The sequence below is a fragment of the Mus pahari genome, chromosome 5 (genome assembly GCF_900095145.1).
Source record: "Mus pahari chromosome 5, PAHARI_EIJ_v1.1, whole genome shotgun sequence".
NCBI classification, from domain to species: Eukaryota; Metazoa; Chordata; class Mammalia; order Rodentia; family Muridae; genus Mus; species Mus pahari.
Genome location: NC_034594.1, coordinates 110,609,366 through 110,632,770, shown reverse-complemented (window position 1 = coordinate 110,632,770; position 23,405 = coordinate 110,609,366). Strand labels below are relative to the sequence as shown.

Here is a 23,405-nt window from a genome sequence, read left to right as displayed (position 1 = left end):
TCCACATTGTAGTCCGTGATTGAGGAAAGCCAGGACAGGAACTGAAACATGGCAGGAACCTGGAGGCAGGAGTTGATGCAGACACCACAGTGGTGAGTGTTGCTTATTGGTTCCTTCGGACTGCTTTCATATAGAACCCAGGACCAGCAGCCAGATGGTCTCTGATGGGTTTGTGTCAAATTGAGATAAAGCTTGCCACTACAAGCACAATGCCCCAAGACATCCACACAGGCTGGCCTGCTGACGTCAATTCCTCAAGTGAGGTTCTCTCTTCCTACATGTCCCTAGTTTGTACTAGCTCACCAGCCCCCAATATTTGGATTTTACCTTATAATATTATTTTCTTTAAGCTTGGAAGGGCATTTAAAACATACTAAAAAAATATTGCCAAATCTATAACATCAAATAGTTTCATAGGTGTCAATATAATAATGACATGCTATGTGATGTTAAAAATACTTTACTATTTCGAACTAAGTATGTCTTGTGAAACATTGATTTGATAACAATATTTTTCTACTTGGACCACAAGAAATAAAGAAAATATTTAAAGCTAAGCAGAGCTTTCTGGGATTGCTTTACAACGTAGAAGAATACAGACAGAGAAATGTTTAAGAACGTGAGGGAATGAAGAAGAGGCGAGGCAGGCTGCAGGGACAGCCTGTAACAGAGAAGAGGGTTGCTGGAGTCAGGGGCACACAGAAGCCAACAGGAAGAGGAAAGGAGGGAAAAGGATTTGAGTACAGACTACAAGGGAGGAAACTGGAACGTGCAGAAGTCAGACAATCCTTTACGCAGAAACAAGACTCACGAGCAGAATGTGACTTAACTCACTTAGACTGGAGAATTTTACATTTTCTATTGTCTTCTACGTGCTTATTTCAGATTGAGGAAACTGAGTCTGAGTTACCTACATTAACCCTAGTGAAGTGTAGACAGAAGGTCAAATTCACATCCTCAGGACACCTCAGGAAACTCCTTCTACTCCACAGCATCCTCTCTGATCCTGGATCTCCACATGCTAAACCGGTACAAGAGAATCATAAGACGCCCAGCCAGGGCAGAAAACCGCACTTTTTCTTTTCCTGTATGTGGTTTGTAGATGTGATGTGATGTGTTGTGAGGTGATGTGATGCGATGTGTATGTGATGGCTGTGGATCCCCAAATGTCATGGTACATATCTGAAGATAAAGAACAGCTTCAGAGATGGTTCTCATCTTCTATCTTCTCTGATACAGGGTCTCTCTTGTTCCCTTGTGCACAGTTCAAGTGAGCTTTCAGCAATTTCCCCATCACTGCCTCTCTCAGGGGCACACGGCGACACCAGCTGTCATGAGGGTTTGGGGATCAGATCTCAGGTCTTCGTGCAACTTTTTTTACCTCCAGAGCCCCCTTCCCAGTCCTCTTCAAGGTTTTGAAGAAACAAGGTTTGTGTGGTGTGGTTCTCTTCCTAGAAGTCGTTTAGTAGACTTGGTATTGGCAGCTAAAGTGGAGAGTTGAGAAAAAAAAAAAAGTGAGACTTGTATATTAGTCTGCACTTCAAAATCAGTTTGGTGCTGGGTCTTGTGAGCCTAGGCTCAGTTTTCGACTGAGTTATGCACACAGTCAGCCACGCATACTAATCTGCTATTGAGATGTTCTGATTTGTTAACAGTCCCGTTAACCATCACGTCACTGCCTTTAGCCTCCCCCCCCCCTCCGCCCCAGTGGAGTGAATGCTAGCACATTCTAACAGTAATGGTTTTTAATGTTTGGTTTCTCTTCTTCAAAAATGGTATACGCCTGAAGAAAAAAATTATGAAGTTAAAGAAAACACAACCCAAATTGGTTGTAGGATGCAGGGAGCTTGAAATTAGTCTCATTAGACTGTAAACACAAATGTCTCTGGATTCATTCTGCTAACTAGACCAAAGTTTGATTCCTAAGCAGTCCAGGCACTGGGAGACACCAGGTACCAGTGACCTTCCTTTCCATGGCTCTTGAGTTCTGACAGTGTTCACTGACAGCTACCCTGGCAGTTTTGTTGGCCACAGCCTGGGGCTTGAAGGCTGAGTGGACCCATGAATGCAGCTTTGTTTGGGCAGAGAGTCCTGCTACAGTGAGGGCACAGACCAGCCCCACACTTGCCATTTAAGCCTCCCTCTGCAGAGCTTTATAACTTGGCTGGAACGCCTAGTTCACCATGCAGCTTAGCGGCGAAGGATTACCCTTTACACTCTGAAGACAGACAGACCAAGGGAGACAAACCAGACATTTGAGCTTCCTTTTCTTTCTTGTTTGTGTTCCCATTTTGGGGGTAGGGGGCATTTAAAAAGTACTTTTAATGAGACATTTGATTCAAAACCATATCCTGGGCCAGGCTGCATTACGTAACATAGTTTTGCTCCTGTTCAGGATCTGGTAAGAGCTAACATTTGCTTGGAAAAAGTGAGGCAACTTGGTTTTAGACAGTTTTTCCAAAGAAGTACCTGGGATTCTGTTAACATGGTTTAAAAAACATCTTGGGGTTTAAAAAAAATCACTTAATGTTCTAAGCTAAAATAAATATATGTATTTTAAAAATAGCACAGACCCCTGCTTTTTAATTCCATAAAGCCGTAACTAACTACTGAAGTGCTGGAGGTCTCAGCATGAACAGCCTTGGAGGTCTCTTGGCTCACCCTTCCACTTGGCTTGCCCGTCTGTCGCAGAACTGTCCTTGGCATTTTTGGCTTGAGCCCTTTCTCCAGGCCCACGGAATGTCTGGAGAACACGATTCAATGCTATGAATTATGACTTTTATTTTGCAGCAATTTATCAGCTGGAGCAAAACAGAGTCCAAATGATTGTTTTTCTAAATTGAATGCTGCTTTTAATTTTCCTCAAGAGCTTTTTAAATGAAGACATGGTGGGTGTGTGTATGTGCATGTGCATGTGTGCATGTGTGCGTGCGTGTGCGTGTGTGCGTGTGTGTGTGTGTGTGTGTGTGTGTAGACACAAATTTGTACTCATGCACACAAATTTGAAGGCCAGAAGAAGACCTGAGTTGTCTTCTGTTGCTCTCTGCCTTATTGCCTTGAGACTGGGTCCCATGTTGAACTGAAGGTTTCCATGATAGCAAGGCTGGCTGGCCAGTGAGATGCCAGAATGCTCCTGTCTGCCTCAGTACTGGAGATATAAGCACACACGGCCATGTGTAGCCTTTTATGTGGATGCTGGGAATTTAAAACCAGGTCATCCTGTTTGCACAGAATGTACTCTTCCTTCTCCGAGTCATGTCCCCAGCCTCAGCACTCTAGGCCTGGGTGTCGTGTGTGTGTGCAGGGGACAGAATCTGGGGTCTTGAGCGTGAGTAAGGGCACCATCACTGAGTTAAACCCTTAACCCCCTGACGCTCCCTTAAGAGATGGAATGTTTAATTCCTGCCAGGTGCTTGTTCATTCAGTACTCCAATTAAAAACTAAGCATTGGGTGAAACTTTTACAGTTTGTGCTTTTTTATTTTTAGTACTGGGGATTGAATCCAGAATTTCACACCTACTAGACCAGTGGTTCTCAACCTTCCTAATGCTATTCCTTTAGTGCCGTTCCTCATGTCGTGGTGACCCCTAACCATAAAATTATTTTCATTACTACTTTATAATTGTAATTTTGCTACCGCTATGAATCATAGTGTAAATATTTTTAGAGATAGAGGTTTGCCAGAGGGATTCGTGACCCACTGCTGCGCTAGACAAATGTCCTACCACAGAGCTCTATCTTTAGCCTTCAATTAGTTTTTGTGTTTTAGAAGAGATAGCCATATAGAGAGTCAATAAAGTCCAACTAAAACACACTTTACTTGGGGAGTTTATGGCTTTATCACATGTAATTATGCCATAAAATTATATGCAATCCATTAGAAATAAATTGGAAGTGTCAAGTGCAAAATAATTTATTGACTGAAATGAATTGCCCTAGATAGGACATGAACTGAAACTGGCTACCCTTCATGAATGATTGCTGAGATATGTAGCCCCCCCAAAGAGTAAAAAAGTGATTAAAACCCATTATTTGTGGAGCCACAAGAATAAATGTAAGTCAAAGATACTGCATATACTACCAAGATCCTTTCTTTTGTAAATACCTTACTGACAGGTACAGTGGACAGTTCTGTAAGAAACGTTGCCATGCTAATGCAAATGCTTGGGAAAGCAATACAAATAGTTCCTATTTGACTGTTTTTAGCAGTTTGTCTCATCTCTGTCTGCAATCTTGGCAAATGACAATGAGGCTTTGAGGATACATTCTTTTTGTTTGGTTCATTAATAAAAACAACAACCTATAATTGGACTACTCATAGTTGTTTCGTTTTGTGGTTGATTTTAAATGTTCCCTATACCTCAACTGTGCAATTGATATTTCCAGAATATTATTAACACATTAATGATATTAACCATTATATTAATAATATAACCAATATAATTGTATTAATTAGTAACATTGTTAATTATTATGTTAATATGATTTTTTAAAATTTACATTTCAAATGTTATCCCCTTTCCCAGTTTGCCCCCCACCAAACCCCCTTATCCCATCCCCTTCCCCCTGCTTCTATGAGGGTGTTCCCCCACCCACTCCTGCCTCTCCACTCTGGCATTCCCCTACCCTGGGGCATTGAGCCTTCACAGGCCTCTTCTCACAGTGATGCCATCATCTGCTACATATGCGACTGGAGCCATGGGTCCCACCATGTGTCCATGGGTCCCTCTTTGGTTGGTGATTTAGTTCCTGGGAGCTCTGGGAGGTCTGGTTGGTTACTATATTAATATGATTAACATATTTCCAGTTCCTTCAGAATCCTTGTGCTGTCCATCCACAGTGGGCACAAAAAGGGGTGAACAGGCTGCAGTCCTCTGGACTCCGGATGTCCTCCAGGCCCGTGTGTGTGTTCAAGGCTTAGTCTTGAGATCTTGCAATTGGGAAGAGGGGAAGCCGCCAGAAGGGGCCTCCTCACGGGAGGTCACCGGGAGATGCTCTTGCAGGATGATGGCAGTGGCCACCTCTCTTTTGCTTCCTTGATTCTGGTGATTTTGCTTCTTCTGTGTGTGCTATTTTGCCACAGGCCCAGAATCAGCAAGGTCATCAAATCATGGAGAAAAGCATCTAGAGATATAGGACAAGGTCTTTTTCCTTTAAAAGTGTATTTAACACGGGAAGGTTGGGAGTGGGTGGAGAACATCTGTCATATAAACGCATCATAGAATTGGAAGGGCCCAGTTAATAATATAATCATCGAAGCTGTTTCCTTTGGACCAAATATTCCAGAATATTTCCTACAGTCCTTTTTTTTTTCTTCCCCTGAAGTGAGGGTGTGAAGGTTATGTGTGTAGGGTATGAGGGTGTGTGGGAATGCTAAGCAAATGTTCTATCCCTGAGTTACACTCTCCAGCCTTTCCTATGCAACTCTACATTGATAGTGGATTAGGCAAAGGAAGCAGAAAGTTTCGGGGGAGAGAGACTGAGACCGACATAGAAAGAGACAGGGTAAGGGCAGGGAAGGAGAGAAAGGAGATCAGAAAGAGTTGCTGAGGGGGCAGAACAGTAACTCAAGAGGGGCACTTGCATTGTCGTCGATGGGAGAGCACAAACTCGGGTATCTCTAGAAAATCTTTTCTGACCCTGTCTTCTGGCTTACCGCTGTAGCCTCTTCATTAGTCATCTATTGCTCCATAACAGATCTACCCCAGCGATCACTCACAGTTTTTGTGGGTTGAGAGTCCAGGAGCAGATTAGTTAAATCACAGGGGTCCAATCTCACAGGAGGCAGTAGGGTGAACTGCTGCCCTCTGAAGACCCAACAAAGACAAGCGGATTTCCTCATCACGTGACTGCTGGCAGGAGCCTCACTTCTTCACCAGGATAGACTGCAGAGTATCCTTCTAATACAATGGCAGGATTCCACCCCCCACCCCCACCCCCCCACCAAGGGAGACTGATTCGAGAGATCCAGGAGGAAGCTAAAATGCTTTTTACAGCCCATCTCTAGTGGGTATGTCATGAACACTGTCCTTAGGCAGCTTGAGACTGCATCTTTTGGTACAGCCTTCACCCGAGGAAGAGACTCAGCCTCTACCCTTTTAAGGGCGTATCAAAGTCCTTGTGGTCTTAATTCAACCTGTCGCATCGCATCACTAACTCATCCTAGGCTTGCCAAAATATTCAGCTCTCCATTCTCTTGTGGGATAAAGTAACAAATGAAAGTTATCGCGCCTGCTTTTATCCTAGCAATCTTCTGTACAATGCATAATGAAAATTACTGGCAAAAAAATTAACTTTCATAAAAGCAAAAAAAGCAAGCATGGCTTAAGCAGCACACAGCACACAGAAAACACTGTAATAGATGAAAGAGTCATTTTGCCCCAGAGAACCACGCTTTTTTAAAATAAAATAGGATGTTATAAAAATGTAACTCAAGAAAACTAAACTTATTTAAAAAAAAATGGTCACAAAGAAAAACTTACAATAGTAGAAGCTCTTGTGAAGATTCAATGCAAAGGACACCACTGTGTAATAGAAATCAAGGTCAGAAGTAGATGAGGGGGATTGCAACCCCATAAGAAGAACAGTATTAACTAACCAGACCACCCAGCGCTCCCAGGGACTAAACCACCAATGGAAGAGACACATGGAGGGATCCATGGCTCCAGCTGCATATGTAGCAGAGGATGGCCTTATCTGGCATCAATGGGAGGGGAGGTCCTTGTCCTGTGGAGGCTTGATGCCCCAGCATAGGGGGATGCTAGAGTGGTAAGGCAGGAGTGGGTGAGTGGGTGGAGGAGCACCCTCATAGAGGCAAACGGGAGGGGGGATGGGATGGGGCGTTTGTGGAGGGGAAACCTGGAAGGGGGATATCATTTGAAACAAACAAACAAATAAACAAACAAAAAAAGAAGCCAAGGTCAGAGAGCAGGATCACTGAGAGCACTTACTGCTCTTGCATAGTACCCAGCTTTAGTTCCTAGCGCCCACATCTGTCAGCTCCCAGCTTCCTGCAACTCCACTCCAAGGGGATCTGACTTTACTGCTTTCCATGGTCACTCATGTGCACACACCCTCATCCAGACAAAGGCATAATTAAAAATAACAAACCTTTTTGTAAAAAAAATTAAATCTGTAAATTCACCTGGAAAAGAATACCAATATAGATATAGAGTCTCAGTAAATCAGCAAAAGAAATAGAAAAAAAAAGGGGGGGGGAGTTCAATTGCAGAATAGAAGAAAAAAGATCTATCAATTTAACAATACTTTGAAAACACCATCTCCACAATCAACTTTGTTAGGATAACTTTGATTAAAATCTTGTGTCAGTGACCTGGAGCAAAACTCGTTAAGATTAGAACCCAGGTATCTAAGTGTCTGTGGAAACAAAATGTTTGCAACAGTTCTCTTGTTCATTCATCATGAGTATATTAATAGCCTTTAGAGTAGAAGGTTTCTGGAGGAAATGTTTTCTAAGGATGAAATTTAGAGCAGAAACTGTTGAACAGATTGACAAGGAGGCCAGGCATGCAGCTCAGTGGCAAAATGCTTGCCTCCCATACTTGGGCGCCCAAGTTCTACCCCCAGCATAAACAAAAAGAGAAATCGGTTTTTCCCTTGACTATAGAAAGATAAGACCAATCCAAAACAATATAACCGGTGTATTTAAAATAGGGATGAAACTGGATGTGGTCATGCATATATGTAAACCCAGCACTTAGGAGGCTAAGGCAGGAGAGCTGCCAAGAGTATGAAGTCAGCCTGGGCTATTGAGAGCCCACAGTAGCCTGGGCTGTAGAGTGAGCTCTTGTCTCAGGGAGAAAAAGCAAAAACAAAAGCAGAATAAACCCGGCTCTGGAGTTACGAGTGCTTACTGCTCTTGCAGGATTGGTTTCTAGCAGATTGCAACAGCCTGTAACACGAGTTCCAGGAAATTAGATGCTCTCTTCTGGGCTCTGTGGGCTCCTGCATCCATGTGATGCACATAAACTCGTGCAGACGCACATATACACATTAAAAAAAAAAGTCTTTAAAAACCAAGATAGAAAGAAAAAAGAATAAAAAAGGAAGAAAGGAAGGAAGAAAGACAATATATGGAAAAAATTTTGGAAAGTAACATTTGGTTGTCAGAGAGTTGATACTTATATGTAGTATGTAAACAAATATACAATAAAAATAAATACATGAATTAAGTTGATAATTATAATTTGTCTTTCACAAATCAACATGAAAAGACAAAGATTCTAACTGAAAAATTAATGAACCTTCTAACTGAAAAATAAGAAATTGATTTCATATGAGAAAAAGGCAAATAAAATTATGAAGAAACCCTTAATACAACTAGTTAGCAATTAAAAAATACAAATAAAAATATGGACTCTTAGAAATTACTGTTGTATATAAAACTGGTGCAACCAGTGTTTCTCTTTTGTTTTTGTTTTTGAGACAGGGTTTCTCTTGTACCCTGGATGTCCTCATACTTGTTCGATAGACCAGGCTGCTTGGCCTCAAACTCCCGGATTCAACGGCCTCTGCCCCAGTGCTGGAATGAAAGGCGTGCGCCATCATGCCCTGTTCTTTCTATAAAGCTGAAGTCAGGGATGAGTCAGTGATTTCTATTCCCAAATTTATCCACATCTGAGACTAATAAGCAAAGTAGGCACAGATGAGTGTGTAAGGGTGTTCCTCAAAGCACACACTCATAAAAATGAAATTAGAGAAGTATCAAAATATATGTTAACTAAAAACTTGGTTATAGTAAAAAAATGATACATTTACACAATCAAATCTTATTATGCATTAAAATGATGTTTCAGAGAGATGTTTACTCTTATCAAAGATATCACTGTCCCTTCTTATGTGAAATGGAGTGTTTGGTATGATAGCATCTCAGTGCAAACAGAAATGGAAGGTCTACAGAGAATACCCAACACCCCTGGGTGATGAAGCCACAGGCCTTTGGTCCATTCACTTTCCTGTAGGTTCAGTATCAAGTAATTCAGTATGGATTGTTTTCATCATGAGAATAAAAGTTAAATTGTAAGTATAAACATTCTCCACTGTAACCAGCAGGCCCTGTTGTAGGTTTGTTTGTTTGTTTATTTTCTGGACTTTATACAGAAGTCTTTTAAGTTGTTTACATGGCTTTCCCTCTTCCTCATTGGAAAAAAAAATGTACTTACTGAGCAATATTTAAATACAGGTCATAGCTCCCATTCTGGTTCCTCCCTCCCCCTACAAAATTAACTGAAACATCCATGTGGCTTATACAAAGTAAACAGGAAATCTCATTTTAAACAAAGTAAACAGTTATGCAACACACAGGACTAAGCCCAGGTGAGCCGCGTAGGTGACATTCACGCACAGGCTTGCTGGACAAGAGTGGTGACGTTGCCTTTTGCAAACATTCAGGCAACTATTAGTTTTTAACTTTTATTTATAAATGAATAAAATGTCACCAAATCTTATTTACAAGTGGCATTTATTATCCTGAATGTACTCATTTAATTTAATCTAACAAATGCTCCACAGTGCTAGAAGAAATCTGCTTAAGCTGATTTCAAATGGATTAACAAAAGCACTCAGGGATTTTCTGCTATTTTAAAGGAACCTCTTTAGTTTGGGAATGGCAAGGGCTACCTCTGCACATCTTTAACCCTCTAGGCATTTTATTGCTCTGCTTTTCTTGCTAATTCCAGCTTGTATTTTGAGCAATGTAAAAGTAAAGTATTTTTCCAAGTTGTCTAATTTCTCTGCGTGGTCTAAGTTCTGTAAAGAGTATAATTTCAGGTGTCAGAAGCTTTTGTCTTGCCAAATTTCCTCTTCTAGTTTTCCCCAAGGCCTTTAAATGGACAGCAGAAGACATTAAACAGGAAGTTACATTCCTCTGATCTAGAAAATTAGGAGGAAAAGAACCAACGACAAACAGAAGTCAGGAGACGGAAGGCTAATATTTTCTTTCTGTTAATTCCAAATCCTTCTGGTATCCTAGCTTAAAGATCAAACACTACAAAGAAGTGTTGTGTATCTTTCCAGCTGGAAGGAACAACATGAGCATTTCCTATGATCCACTGATAGTTCAAATTCTATTTTAAAAGACGTTCACAAATATTTATGCATAACCTTCACTCTTGCCTTTAAAAAAAGATTTTATTTGTATTTTGAGGCACCAAAAGTAGAGAAAAACTCAGCTCTTGTGTTATGACTTGGTTCAGTAGCAACATGTTAGAAATCATAATAACAATTTCCATAGCAAATACAAAGCACACATAATTGATCTTTGCTTTGCATTTCTGGAGGCAGTAGGGGCTACTTTTGTTTACAGTTAATAAGAAGTATGCCATCTGGTTCATTTACTAGAGTAATGACCTCTGGATTCTGAGGTCTCACGAAGTAATCAAGTTTGTGAACAAATGACTGAACCGACTGGTGAGGAAGGACCCTTGTCAATCTTTTTGTTTTATGAAATGAGGACACACTACAGTTGAACCATTATCTGCAACTGCTATTATTTCACAGGAAATGGATATTTTAATGAGAATCACTCATTTTTAATTCTCACAAAAGCCAGCTATGTTATCACTGTGCAGAAATGTTAACAAACACCTTATGAATTTTGTAACTTCCAAGACCTCCCTGAGTCTTGTAAATTTTACTTACTGATTTGTTGACTTATTTATTGGTAAGTGTTAGGTAAGTATTATTTACTCCTAAGTGTTAGGAACTTCCTTGTACCATTACTGATGGAATGTTTCAATTAAGGAGAGCTACATGACATTTATATATGTTCTACTTCATGGCCCTGGAATGTATGTTAGCATATATTTTGTTGTTGTCTTTGATCTTTTCTTCCATTAATGCCTTTATTTATTCAACAAATAGTTCCTATGGCTTGTTATATATTAGGCACCGCTGAAAATTATTAAGTAGAATAAGATCATCTCCATCTTTGGCAAGAGGTGTTGTGTGTGTATGTGCACATGTATATATGTGTGTACTTGTGTATGTGTCTATGTATGTGGTATATGTGTGAGTATGTGTGTATGAGTATATGTGTGTATTTGTATGCATGTGTGTATACATAGTAGGTGTGTATATGTGTGTATCTATGTTTGTATTTGTGTGTGTATGTGTTTATGTGTGTGTGCAAGTGTGTATTCATGTGTGTTTGCATGTGTTTGTGTGTGTGTGCAAGTGTGTATTCATGTGTGTTTGTATGTGTTTGTGTGTGTGCTTGCATACATGTGCACATGGAGTGCACTGCATAAGAGAACGCTGGTGACAAAAGCCAAGGGCAGGATCAAGAAAGTGTCATGGAAGAGGTGTGGTTGAAGTTGACTATTGGAAGATGGAAAGATTTTGATAGCTCACACTCTCCAAGGCATCAATGAGATTAGGCAAATCAATAAGTCTTGGAATGATTGACTATATCCAAGGTTTTGAGGGTAGTTTGCCTTTATATGTATGGGCAAGTTTTGATGAAGGCAAAGACACACCATTTTGTAGAGAAACCTCAAAATCAAGACACATGTTTAGAACTTTGTCTGGTAAGGAGCAGGTAGAACAATTCTGGAACGAGATACCAGGGGACAAAGGTTTGAGAACTGATGCCGCTGTCCTCATAAAACCTTGAGGAATCCCTCAATCCCTGCAACTCTGCATCTCCCATCTATACAATGAGGCTAATGGCTACACTGTGTGATAGTTTATGATCGAGCTGGGTGAGAGTCGGAATGCAAAAGGCCTGGCGCGCATACCTAAACTCATTGAGGTTTGCTGACACTTCAGGATGAGGAAGATTAGGGGGCTGGCCTGTGCCTTCAGGAGAGAGATGAACTGAGAGTGAAAGCAAAAGAGAAGACTTCAGGAATGGAAGAGGGTAGGTGGAAGTGAGGGATGGCTTTTTTAAGATGTATTCTTCTGTCTGTCTGTCTGACTCTTTCTCTCTCCCTGTCTGTCTCTGTTTCTGTCTGTCTGTCTCTGTCTGTGTCTGTCTGTCTGTCTGTCTGTCTGTCTCTCTCTCTCTCTCTCTCTCTCTCTCTGTGTCTGTATAGACCATGCTGGGTAGTGAACTCCTACCCTCTGCAATAAGAGTTTTTCATCTTTCTTAATGAGCCATCTCTCCAGCCCTGAAGCAGAAGATATTTGAATTGCTTAGATGTCGCGGGATGAGAAAGGAGGAGGCTGGAGGATAGAGAACACATTTTAAACAAACAAGGCATCATTAGCAGAGTTGAAAGGCCAAGTGAGAGGCCCATTTTATTTTATTTTATTTTACTTTATTTTTTTAAACCTTGTTGAATTTGAAGTCCTAGGGCTATTGTTGATAAACATGTGCAGCATTCTTAAGAAGTTAAAATAGGGATCAGGAGCTGAGATGCACATCAGCAAATTGTGTAGGAAGAATGGACTGCAAAGACGTCGTTTGGAAAAACTCTGTGGTGGCATACATGTATAGTCCCAGCAATGAAAGGAGGGACAGAACTGAGAGTTCAGGGATAACCTGGGCTACATAGAGAGACCCTGTTTCAAAATTTCCCACCCTAATACGGGTCACTGTGATACCAAGGGAGTGAGAAAAAGAGGGAAGAGGAGGAGGAGAAAGAGGAGGGAGATGAGGAAGAGGAGAAAGAGGAAGAGGAGGAAGAGGAGGAAGAGGAGGGAGACAAGGAAGAGGAGAAAGAGGAAGAGGAGAAAGAGGAAGAGGAGGAAGAGGAGGAAAAGGAAGAGGAGGAAGAGGAGGAAGAGGAGGAAGAGGAGGAAGAGGAGGGAGATGAGGAAGAGGAGAAAGAGGAAGAGGAGAAAGAGGAAGAGGAGGAAGAGGAGGGAGACGAGGAAGAGGAGGAAGAGGAATAGGAGGAAGAGGAGGAAGAGGAGGAAGAGGAGGAAGAGGAGGAAGAGGAGGAAGAGGAGGAAGAGGAGGGAGACGAGGAGGAGGAAGAGGAGGAAGAGGAGGAAGAGGAGGGAGACGAGGAAGAGGAGAAGGAGGAAGAGGAGGAGGAGGAAGAGGAGGAGGAGGAAGAGGAGGGAGACGAGGAAGAGGAGAAAGAGGAAGAGGAGGAAGAGGAAGAGGAGAAAGAGGAAGAGGAGGAAGAGGAAGATGAGGAAGAGGAGGAAGAGGAGGAGGAGGAAGAGAAGGAAGAGGAGGGAGAGGAGGAGGAGGAAGAGGAGGAAGAGGAAGAGGAAGAGGAGGAGGAAGAGGAAGAGGAGGAGGAAGAGGAGGAGGAGGAGGAAGAGGAGGAGGAGGAGAAGGCAAACAAGGATTGAGTTTTGGGCAATTCCTCAACAGAGCCAAGGAGCAAATGAATGGGGTCAGAAGGGCAGAGGGAGGGAATTGAGAAGTGAGAGAACCAGGTGCTGAGTGGAGGGCCACAGAGCCTGTCAGGAGACAGGTTTCAGAACAAAGGGACATTCATCAGTCCTGCATGCCACAGAAGTCAAGGGAACAAGAGCACAGAGTCACAACAAGATGTGCTGGCTTGTGGGGGCAGTCTCTGCAGTGTGACAAGAGCAGGAGACACATTCGCAAGAAGCAGGGAAGTGTTAGCTCAAAGAAATGATTAGTTATTTTGGATAAAGATGCATATGGATTAAAACAATGCAAAAGCAATCAAAGAGTAGTGCCCTCTTCCTGTTTAACACTTTGTGCATCGGTGAACTAGCTAGGCTGTTCTGTATATTGTTTGTTCTGCAGTGTTGGGGGTTAAACCTTAAGCCTCTTGCAGGCTAGAAGCAAGTACTACCACTGAACTACATCCTTGGCTTAAAAAAAGAAAGTATGTCTGTATATATGTATATAGAATGTGCTGTCATCCTAAGGTGTGTGCGTATATGTGTATAGAATGTGCTGCTATCCTAAGGTGTGTGTGTGTGTGTGTGTGTGTGTGTGTGTGTGTGTATAGAATGTGCTATCATCTTAAGGTTATTCCATATCTTTCTCCTTTTACTTGACGGTCCGGTGTTTTAGCGACCTCTCAGTATGCTGCAGCAGACCCCTCTGTGTACCATTTCTTATCAATCTGTACCAGTGGACATTTGACTTGTTCCCATTAAGATGATAAAAAAAAGAAAACTCTTCCCAGTTACGAAGAAGCGACTCTAGGGCTCTGACCCTTGTTGCCTGCTGCAGACTTTGTGGATGTGTTAACTAACCTCCAGGGGCTTCTGTGTTTATCCAACAGCAGTTGCATCCATGTGCCTCTCTCCAGAGTTCTTCCCTTTTGCACTTGCATCTCTAGCTTGGCTGGAGCCTCCTAATTCCTGCTCTCTAATCTCCCTTAAATTTTCTGCACCATAAAGCTTGGTTGGAAGTAACTGCAGCTCTAAAGATTCAAAGCGTGAATGCCAGGCACATGACTGGTTTGACCTTCATTTGTAATCTGGGAAGATATATAGATGCTGTCTCCATGGTAACTGTTGACACAGGAGGTTCCTTAGATGCTGCCTGGGCCCACCTACTTTTACAGCAGTGGAAATCTGAAAGCAGAGGAACTGTTCGGGCAATCACACAGCACAAATAAAGAGCAGTGCTGGCCTGGGGCTTTACTGTAGCCCAGGATTGTTCCGGTTACCTCCGCACACTCTTACTTTTGCCTTCAATGGTGTTTAAAGATGATGGCCGCTTGACTTGTTACCAGTGACTCAGGGAAGTTGGTCTGCATAAGGAATAAATAATTTGTTATAGGATCTGTGGAACTCCAGTGCCAGACCTGGGAACCTGGAGGTAGGTTTCTCTCTTCTGTGCAGACACTGATTCATGCTGTGGCTCTGGGAAGTTCTGTGGCCTCTGTATGTTCCTGTCATTCCACACACACACTAGAACTGTTGTCAAGACTAATGAGGTAATTCTTGTAAAAGTTTGTTAGTTCTTCAGATGAGAGCCACAGCTGCATCTAGAGATGATGCATGGCAGATGCCTCTGTATCACCCTGGATTCTCAGAGGCAGCTAAACAGCCAACTAAACCCATTAATGTTATCAATTAGCTAAGAATTCCCTCACATCCCTTTACTTGGTTAGTGTGTGTGTGTGTGTGTGTGCTTGTGGTAGAACCTAGGACCCTGTGCATATTGAGTGATCTACCACTTAGTTGTATCTCTAATCCCTATTATTTTTTTCTTTTAATAACAATTGCATTTACTTAGAAGCATTCAGAATATCAACAAAACAGCCGCAATTTTTTTTTCAATTACAGAGTGGTATTCAGTTAACAGAATCCCTATTCTTAACCTAGATGATCCAGTTTACTTATTTTTTTTTTTTGAGACAGGGTTTCTCTGTATAGCCCTGGCTGTCCTGGAACTCACTATGTAGACCAGGTTGGCCTTGAACTCAGAAATCTACCTGCCCCTGCCTTCCAAGTGCTGGGATTAAAGGCACGCGCCACCACACCCAGCGATCCAGTTTACTTATAATCTAGCTCCTAAGTTTCAACAACCTAAGGTCTTCTAGTTACTTAAGCTTTCTTCCCAGTGGTTTCATCTACCTAATGGGGATAGTAGGACTGTGATGAGATTAAATAAATTAGTGTATGTGGAGCCTAGTCTGGTGCATCCATGTGCCCAGTGAGTGTAACTGCTTCTCTGTAACTATGAATGGATATATGGATCAAATTGAGATCTCTCTCTCTCTCTCTCTCTCTCTCTCTCTCTCTCTCTCTCTCTCTCTTTCTCCCTCTCCTCTCTGTATCTCTGTTTCTTTGTCTCTCCCTCTCCCCTCCCTCCTGCCCTCTCTCACCCTCTCCTTTCCTTTTGAAGAGAAGGGTCTTATGTGGCCCTGGCTGGTCTTAACCTCATACCTATCCCAGGATAGTCTTGAACACCTGATCACCCTAGCTATACTTTACAAGGGCTGGGATTCCTGGTGTGCTCCCCCAGACCCGATGCTGAAGGTCAAATCCAGAGCTTCTTATATGCTAGGAAGTCAACTGAGCTAGACTACAGTGAGGTTTTCTGTGGAGGAAATAACAAGGCTTTTAACCTCTCGCGATACAGACCTGGCAATGAAGAAAGCCGGGCTGTTAGATCCTGTTTCCATTCAGCTCCGTGTTTCCATTAAGAATTTGGTGTCAGCCAGCTGGTAGTGGTGCATGCCTTTAGACCCACCACTCAGGAGGCAGAGGCAGGGGCAATCTCTGTGAGTTCGAGGCCAGCCCGGTCTACAGAGTGAGTTCTGGGATAGGCAGAGCCACACAGAGAAACCCTGTCTTGAATAACCAAAACAAACAAACAAACAAAAAAGATTTTGGTGTCATTGTCTCCTCCTTGTTCTCTTTCTTTTCCTTTTTGTTTTTCTTGTTTTTGAGATGGGTCTCATGTAGCTCAGGCTGGCCTTGAACTTGTTATGTAGCCTAGGATGGTATTGAACTCCTGATCTTTCTGTCTTAATCTCCTAAGTGCAGTGCTGGAATTGCGAGCCTATGCCAGCATGCCCAGCTTAGGAAGCTGCTTCTTCAGCTGTCTTGTTCAACATGGACTCCTCGGCACTTGGGAGCTCCATCAATAGGGGCTGATGAGTGAATGAATACGCTTCTACATCTACTCAAAGACAGAGCTCAACGATGACCACAAGGAAAGAAGTCTGCTTGGCTTTTCAGGATTTCCAGGAAACTGGGAAGGGAGCAAGATAGAGAAGGGAGCTGTGTGTGCATGGGAATCAGAGCCTAGGTGGACTGACACACCAGACCTGGAGGTAAAAAGCAGAAGGCATCTGTACAGCTGGAGGAGCAGGGCCCAGAGAATCGCCTGGCACTGGTTTTTGCTTCAAACAAAGTCAGTTGTCTTCAGAAGGCAGAGGAGAACATTTCTTCTCGACAGCGATAGTCCACAGAGACTTCCAGCCTTAAAAGGGATCATTCTGAAGGTGTCACAAAGAACACCCTATTAGAGTGTCTGCCGCCCTGAAAATGAATCCTCCCTCTTTGTACTCAGGGTGTTTCCCTGTTAATAACAGGCTCCAACTATGACCCCAAGTTGTTTCACAGCCTCCCTCAGAGTAAAAGCTGCTCATTGTTCCCGAGCTCCCCTCCCTCCTCATTGCTAAACACACTCCTTCCCAATTGGGGTCATAGTAATACTATCCTTACTAAAGCTTCACCGTTGTATCATTGTTATCGAGGGACAAGCCAGAGCAACTTCCTTTGTCTCTTCTCTTCCTCATGTAGTCTATTGAGGTTGAAACAGTTTTCAATGAGATTTGACACATATTGGTGGAGAACGCTGCCTGAGCGCAGTGCTGGGCTAGAGCACAGGTAACACAAAACCTGATGCTGTCTTTGAGAATCTTCCATTTGCTTGTGGATTCACATAACAGACATAATATTTTAGTATCACTTTCTAATTTTTCTAGCCCATAGATTTCTCTTAACTTGGTATGTATGTGCTAGAATCCTGTTGAAGTTGGATTCAAGAACATTATATTGGACAACAGTCTCTAAAACATCTTCCAAGTATCCCTACCCATATATTTTTGCTGTGGTTTTTTTTTTTTTTTTGGTCTCTTACAGCATGTACCATACTTATGATATGTTCTCTTTATTTGTATATGTGCTAGCCCCTATCCAGAGAGGGGACAGGAACCCAGAAAAGTGCCCAAGGAGTGGAGAAAGAAGACCTGGGTTTAAGTTTGAAGACAGACTCCAATACAAATGGAAGGAGAAATCTTGGTCACATCACTTCGTCTCTATGATCCTCAGTCCTACATCCAGAATGGGAAGACAATTAGTGCTTAGTACATCAAATAAATGTGGAAACCAGTTACCATTTGAATGCGCTTTGCCAACCGGTATTTATATGTTAATACATTAATTTTTCAAAGGGCCTTGCCCATGAGAAAAACCCTATTAATATTAATTGAATTACTAAAAAAATATGCCAATCACCCAATGGCATATTATTACTAGTGACTTTTTTCCTGCTTGGCATTGTTAGCGGGGCTTATCTGTAATGCCTTATTGGGTTCAGCGAGGAGTGTTTCTGGGGATTAAACAGAAATCGAAAGGGAGGGGCTTGCTACTAGAGCTGCCCTTTTCGATAGTAGGGATCAAAACTCCTCCCCTCATGTTTCATATGTCGCCCATCTTAACGGCTGATGATAATAGGGAGGCCCTAGTCATACAAAGTAAGATAGTTCTGGGTTCAGACTGTGACAGTGCCTTTACTATATCTGCAATTTAAGAGGCTTTTCTGACTCTTAGTTCTCTCATCTGTAAAATGAAAACAACCCAGGATTGCCTAAATTAAAATCAGACGTGTTAAAACAAGAAGTGGGGAATTAGAAAGTTAACCAAACTCGGTGTTAACTGCAGTAACATTCTCCCTTTGACCCTAGACATCGACAGAGCAACTACTGTGAGGTTTAGCGTCCTGTAGCTGTCAGAGACATAGCAAATCAGCTTGAAAGTTAAAGACAGTTGGTGTGACAAGTTATGACAGAAAGGACACACATTGCTCTGGAATCAGTTCTGCATGGGAAGTTGGCAGTCTTAGGGAAGGTTTTCTGGAGGGAGTGACGGGACAGAGACCACAGAGACAGGCAGCGCACAGGTCTGAGAAAGCATACCCATATGGGGGAATGGAGAAGGTTCTGGCAAGACGAACTGCGACAAATCATAATTGTGGATGTTCTTTGTGGAAGGGTTTATGTTTCTTTCTACGAGGAAACAGAAGGCTCCAAAAAAACCCGATCCTTCACTTAGAAAACTTCAGTGGGGAGTATCAAGTTATCAAGTTAAAACGTCTTGATGGGAAATGTATACAGCTTTGGAGAGTTTAAACCTGACCTTCAGCCCTGGTTAAACCCCATGGGTGACTTAACTTATTGCATCCCTCTATAATTTCGTGGTCAACCAGCTGTATCACCTCTCTCAGGGCTACTGCAAGGACTAAATGGGTGTGTGCAAGGCAAGTTCTCATCTATACGCATGTGACATAAGCAGCATTTGAAACAAATATCAGTTCTCTTGGCTCAACCACGTGTAGCGGGAGGAGAAAACCTCTCTCCCCTCCCTTTCTTTCCTTCCCCGCGTCCAGCAGTGTCAGTGGCAACAGCCCAAAGCTGCGGATGTACAGGACGTCCACTCCAGCGGGCACTCTGCTGATTAATGGCTAGGGGCGCGGAGCCGGTCGCGGGCGGCAGCGAGGCTGGGCATGCTCAGTGCGCACGGCGGCGCAAGACAGCGGCGGGGGCGGGGCCGGGGCCGGGCGCGCCAGGCGCATGCTCAGTGTTCCCCTCTGCTCTTTCCATCCAGTGCCGCAGCCGGAAAACCGCAGCGGCGGCGGCGGCGGCGGCGGCTGAAGGGGAGCGACGCGTCCGGCCACGGGAGGGGTAGCGGAAAATACGAGGACAAACCCGATAAGGCAGGAGCCGAGGGCCCGTGATTTGATTTGCGGCCTCCTCCAGGCCGCTGCCTTGGCCCTGAGCTGCGCCGAGGAGGCGGGCGGCGGGCGGCGGCGATCGGAGCGCCGGAGAAGCGCCGGGCCGCGGGCGGCTCGCGCGCTGCAGCGATTCTGACGTTTTCCGCGGCGGGTCCCGCGGCCCGAGGGGCGGCCGTGAGTGAGGCGGGGCGTGCGCGCTCCGCCATGGCGGGGACACTGTCCGCGACGTGATCGTCCAGGCTGCCCCCGCCCGAGCATTCCGGGCCCTCGCAGCCGCCACCCTCCTGCGAGCCCCTGTGACTAAACGGAGACAAAGGGGAGGCGGCGGGGCAGACCGGGGCCGGAGCGAGCGCGGCCGGGTGCCGCCTCACGTCTATGCCCGGGGCCGCGGCGGACTCGCGACGAGCACAGCTGAGCTTTTCCGTGCCCGGCGCCCCGGAGGGCCGCGACCGGCGCGGACGATCTGAACTCCTTTCTCCGCCACACCATGTGAAGGCCGTCGTCCCTCCATCCCAACCAGCCACCGTGAAAGATGGGGGATGCTGCAGACCCGCGGGAGATGAGAAGGACGTTCATTGTTCCAGCCATCAAACCCTTTGACCACTATGACTTCTCCAGGGCCAAAATCGCCTGCAATCTGGCCTGGCTGGTGGCCAAAGCCTTTGGGACAGGTAAGTGGTGTCATCCCTTTCCTCTTCCTCCTGATGCTGTCCACATCCCAGTTTTTGTTCCTGATTCAAGCCCCCTCCCCCATGTGTATCTTCCGGTACATACAGGTTTAGGGAGATGACGGGAGAAGAGCTCTAGGAGAAAGAAAGAAGGCAGGTTTGGTCTTAAATGAGGTGCCCTTGACTGACGCGGGAGGGGTTGACCGGGTTCCTTTTATTGAATAGCGTGTGTGTCTAAATTCAGCGAGCAAATTATCGTGTTTTCCCAAAATAGCTTTAATGTGTGGTGTTTTCCTTATTATCTTGCATACGTTTCCCTTTCGGTCATAATTGTGGTTACCATACCAAGAAATCCGAGCTTATTTCTGGAAGAACGTGGGGTACTATATTGATCTTGTCATTTGTAATGGTGGTTGCTAGTCAGGCTATATAGGATGAAAGGTGGTCACTGTTGAAGTGCAGTATCTTTTGTAGGCGTTCCTTACTCCTCTCACAACCCTTCATACACATTCCGAATTCTCGTTAAGCTACCCATTAAAACCAATTTTAGTTTTCTGACTGTATGGTGCTTTTTCACTTAATGTCACTGAGGCATATTTCCTTTTCCAAATGTATTTTGACGTCATAAAATCCGATAGGCATCCCCTCCATCCTTTGAATTTTAATTTTTTGAAGTAGAAGTGGTTTTTTTTTGGGGGGGGGGGGCTTGCAGGGAGAGCGTGTTGTTGACATAGAAATCCTGTAGTACAGTGGTAATTAAACACTCCCTCTCTAACCTAGCCTTTGCAGAATAACAGGAAAGGGACCTCCTGCTGAAATTCCTTAGCTCTTGCTTTAGGAACCCTTGTTGTGGAATGCTTTAAAAAACTAGAGAAGTTCCTCAGGGCTTGCAGAATTGTCTCTGGGTTATTGGGGGGTGACTGATTTCTAGTTTTAGGGCTGTGAAAATATGTAGCTAAGTGGTTTAATCCAGCTTTATTGTTTAACTGTATACATAGGCAAGTGTTTACAGAGCTTGTATATCTAGGTAAAGACTAGATGAATTCCCCCCACTGTTAGTAAAAGTATTTGAAGTAGTTTAGAAGAAATTTTTATGTTTATGTCTGTCTTAATTTTATTTGAATTTCTATACTTTGAAGGAGAGCTGACATCAGGAATGAATGGTTTTTTGAACTAATTTAAATTTTAAATGGAAAACAATAATAGGAAACACAGATAATATTTTTTAAAATGTTGATATAAAGAAGTATACTAACTGCCCATTTGGAAAACAAATGGGGTGCTTTAAGTATATAGAGAACAGGGAAATTGACACAGTTTCCTGTGTGGAACCTGGAAGACAGAGGAGACCAAAGTAATTTTCTTACCATCTGAAACAGAGAGGGCGCTTAAAGTGCAGAGGAGAATGTAGTGCTGTTCATTCTCACAGAGGCTTCTGAGTGGAAACGCCCTACTTTCTGGATGTGTGTGAGGCTGGTCATGGATTCTGGAGTGCTTGAACACACTTGAGAAGAAAGGAAGTAAAGGTGTAAAGGAAGATCTGACTTCCTGGCCCTGTTTGGCCCTTGGCATTCTTTTGCATTGGGATCCACTCTGATGGCAGTGTGCTCTGCGTCCAGGCAGGAGGGAGCCAGGGCAGCAATTGGCCTGGAGAAAAGATCTAAGGAAGTCCTTAAGAGAGTGACTTACAAGTTGAAACATTCTTTAAAATGGCTGTGTGTGTGTGTGTGTGTTTTCTGAGAGGGTCTCACTGTGTGTGTTTAGCTGACCTGGTACTTGCTATGGAGTCCAAACTGGCCCCAAACTCATAGCAATCCTCTGTCTTAGTGCTAGGATTAAAAATGTATGCCACCATGTTCCATGTTTGCTTTACTTTTTTAAAAAAATGATTTGCTTATTTTTATTTTATGTTCATTGGTGTTTTACCTGTATGTGTGTCTGAGTGAGGGTATGGGATCTCCTGGACCTGACGTTACAGTTATGAGCTTCCATGTGGGTGCTGTGAATTGAGCCCTGGTCCTCTGTAAGAGTAGTCAGTGTTCCTAACCACTGAGCGTTCTCTCCAGCACCCTTTGGCAATCTTTAAAATATGTAACATAAACTTATATAGAGTAAGTTTTTTTTAAATATTTTTGATGCATTTTTACTTGTCACATACACACAAGAAAGTTAATAAACAAGTATTTCAAATTGTTTTCTCTTATTCAAAATGTTAACCCAGCTTTTTAGGATAATGTTGTTGTTAGAAATAATTTCTTATTGTTGTGTTATGTATTATGTGTGTATTCTGTGTGTGCATGCGGGTGTGTCCTTGCTCCCTCTCCTCACCCATGAGAGGACAACTTGCTGGAGTTGTTCTCTCTTTTTCCCATGTGGGTTCTAGGGCTAAAACTCATGCTGTCAGTCTTGGTGGCAAGGGCTTATACATTGAGCAATCTTACGGGTCCCTTTCTAACTTGATACACAAAAAATTATCAGTTTTAGAGCTGTATGTTGGAAAAGTAATTTATAATGGTTAACACACAATTATAGGCAAAGGATAAATTAATCGAATCGTAAAACCAACAAGACACTAACATTGTGATACCTAGAAAGCAGATGTGAGGTATTTGTGTGAATAATATTCTTGTTCTGAAAAATATTCCAAAGGCCTCATCTTTTGGGGGAGGATGTGTTTTCATTAGTTTTTAGTTTTTGAAAGACAGTGTCTCGTGGAACCATATAACCAAGAATTCCACTGAACTCTGATCCTCCTACCTCAGTTTCTAGAGTGTGTGCTGGAGATTACGGGCTCCAGTCTTAACAGTTTCTCAAAGAATGCCTCAGCATCTTTGAATTTACAGCAGCAATAGGTGTTCTGGTTGTAAAAGAGGAGGTTAAATTGCCTGATAACCTTTATTGTGTTTGAAGACTTAACACATTCAAGCAGCCATATAATTGAAATTGCCTTAAATGTTTTGTTCCTTTAAATCTTCCAGCTGATGGGTATAGAATCTCTTGGAATGGACTTTTTTCTGCCTCTCCCCCTCTATGTGTGTGTGTGTGTGTGTGTGTGTGTGTGTGTGAGAGAGAGAGAGAGAGAGACAGACAGAGACAGAGAGAGAGAGACAGAGAGAGAGAGACAGACAGACAGACAAGAGACAGAGACAGAGACAGAGACAGAGACAGAGACAGACTCATGATATAGCCCTGGCTGATCTCAAACTCACAGTGTAGACCAGACTAGCTTGGAACTCACAGACTCTAATGCCTCTACCTCCTAAGTGCTGGGGCTGAAGGTATACACAACTGTGCTTGGCGCGCACACACACACACACACACGCGTGTGTGTGTGTGTGTGTGTGTGTGTGTGTGTGTGTGTGTGT

General features: G+C 43.4%; 1 protein-coding gene across 5 annotated transcripts in view; it reads left to right on the top strand.

Moving 5' to 3' along the window:
- Nucleotides 1-19,248: 19,248 nt before the first annotated feature.
- Camsap2 (calmodulin regulated spectrin associated protein family member 2) overlaps nucleotides 19,249-23,405 on the top strand; it is a 76,815-nt gene continuing 72,658 nt past the window's right edge. For all 5 annotated transcript variants that reach the window (XM_021199223.2, XM_021199222.2, XM_029538233.1 and 2 more), the window contains exon 1: nucleotides 19,249-20,043. In XM_021199223.2, coding sequence (XP_021054882.1) covers nucleotides 19,905-20,043 — 139 coding nt within the window. In that variant the 5' untranslated portion in view covers nucleotides 19,249-19,904. The remainder of the gene's footprint in view (nucleotides 20,044-23,405) is intronic.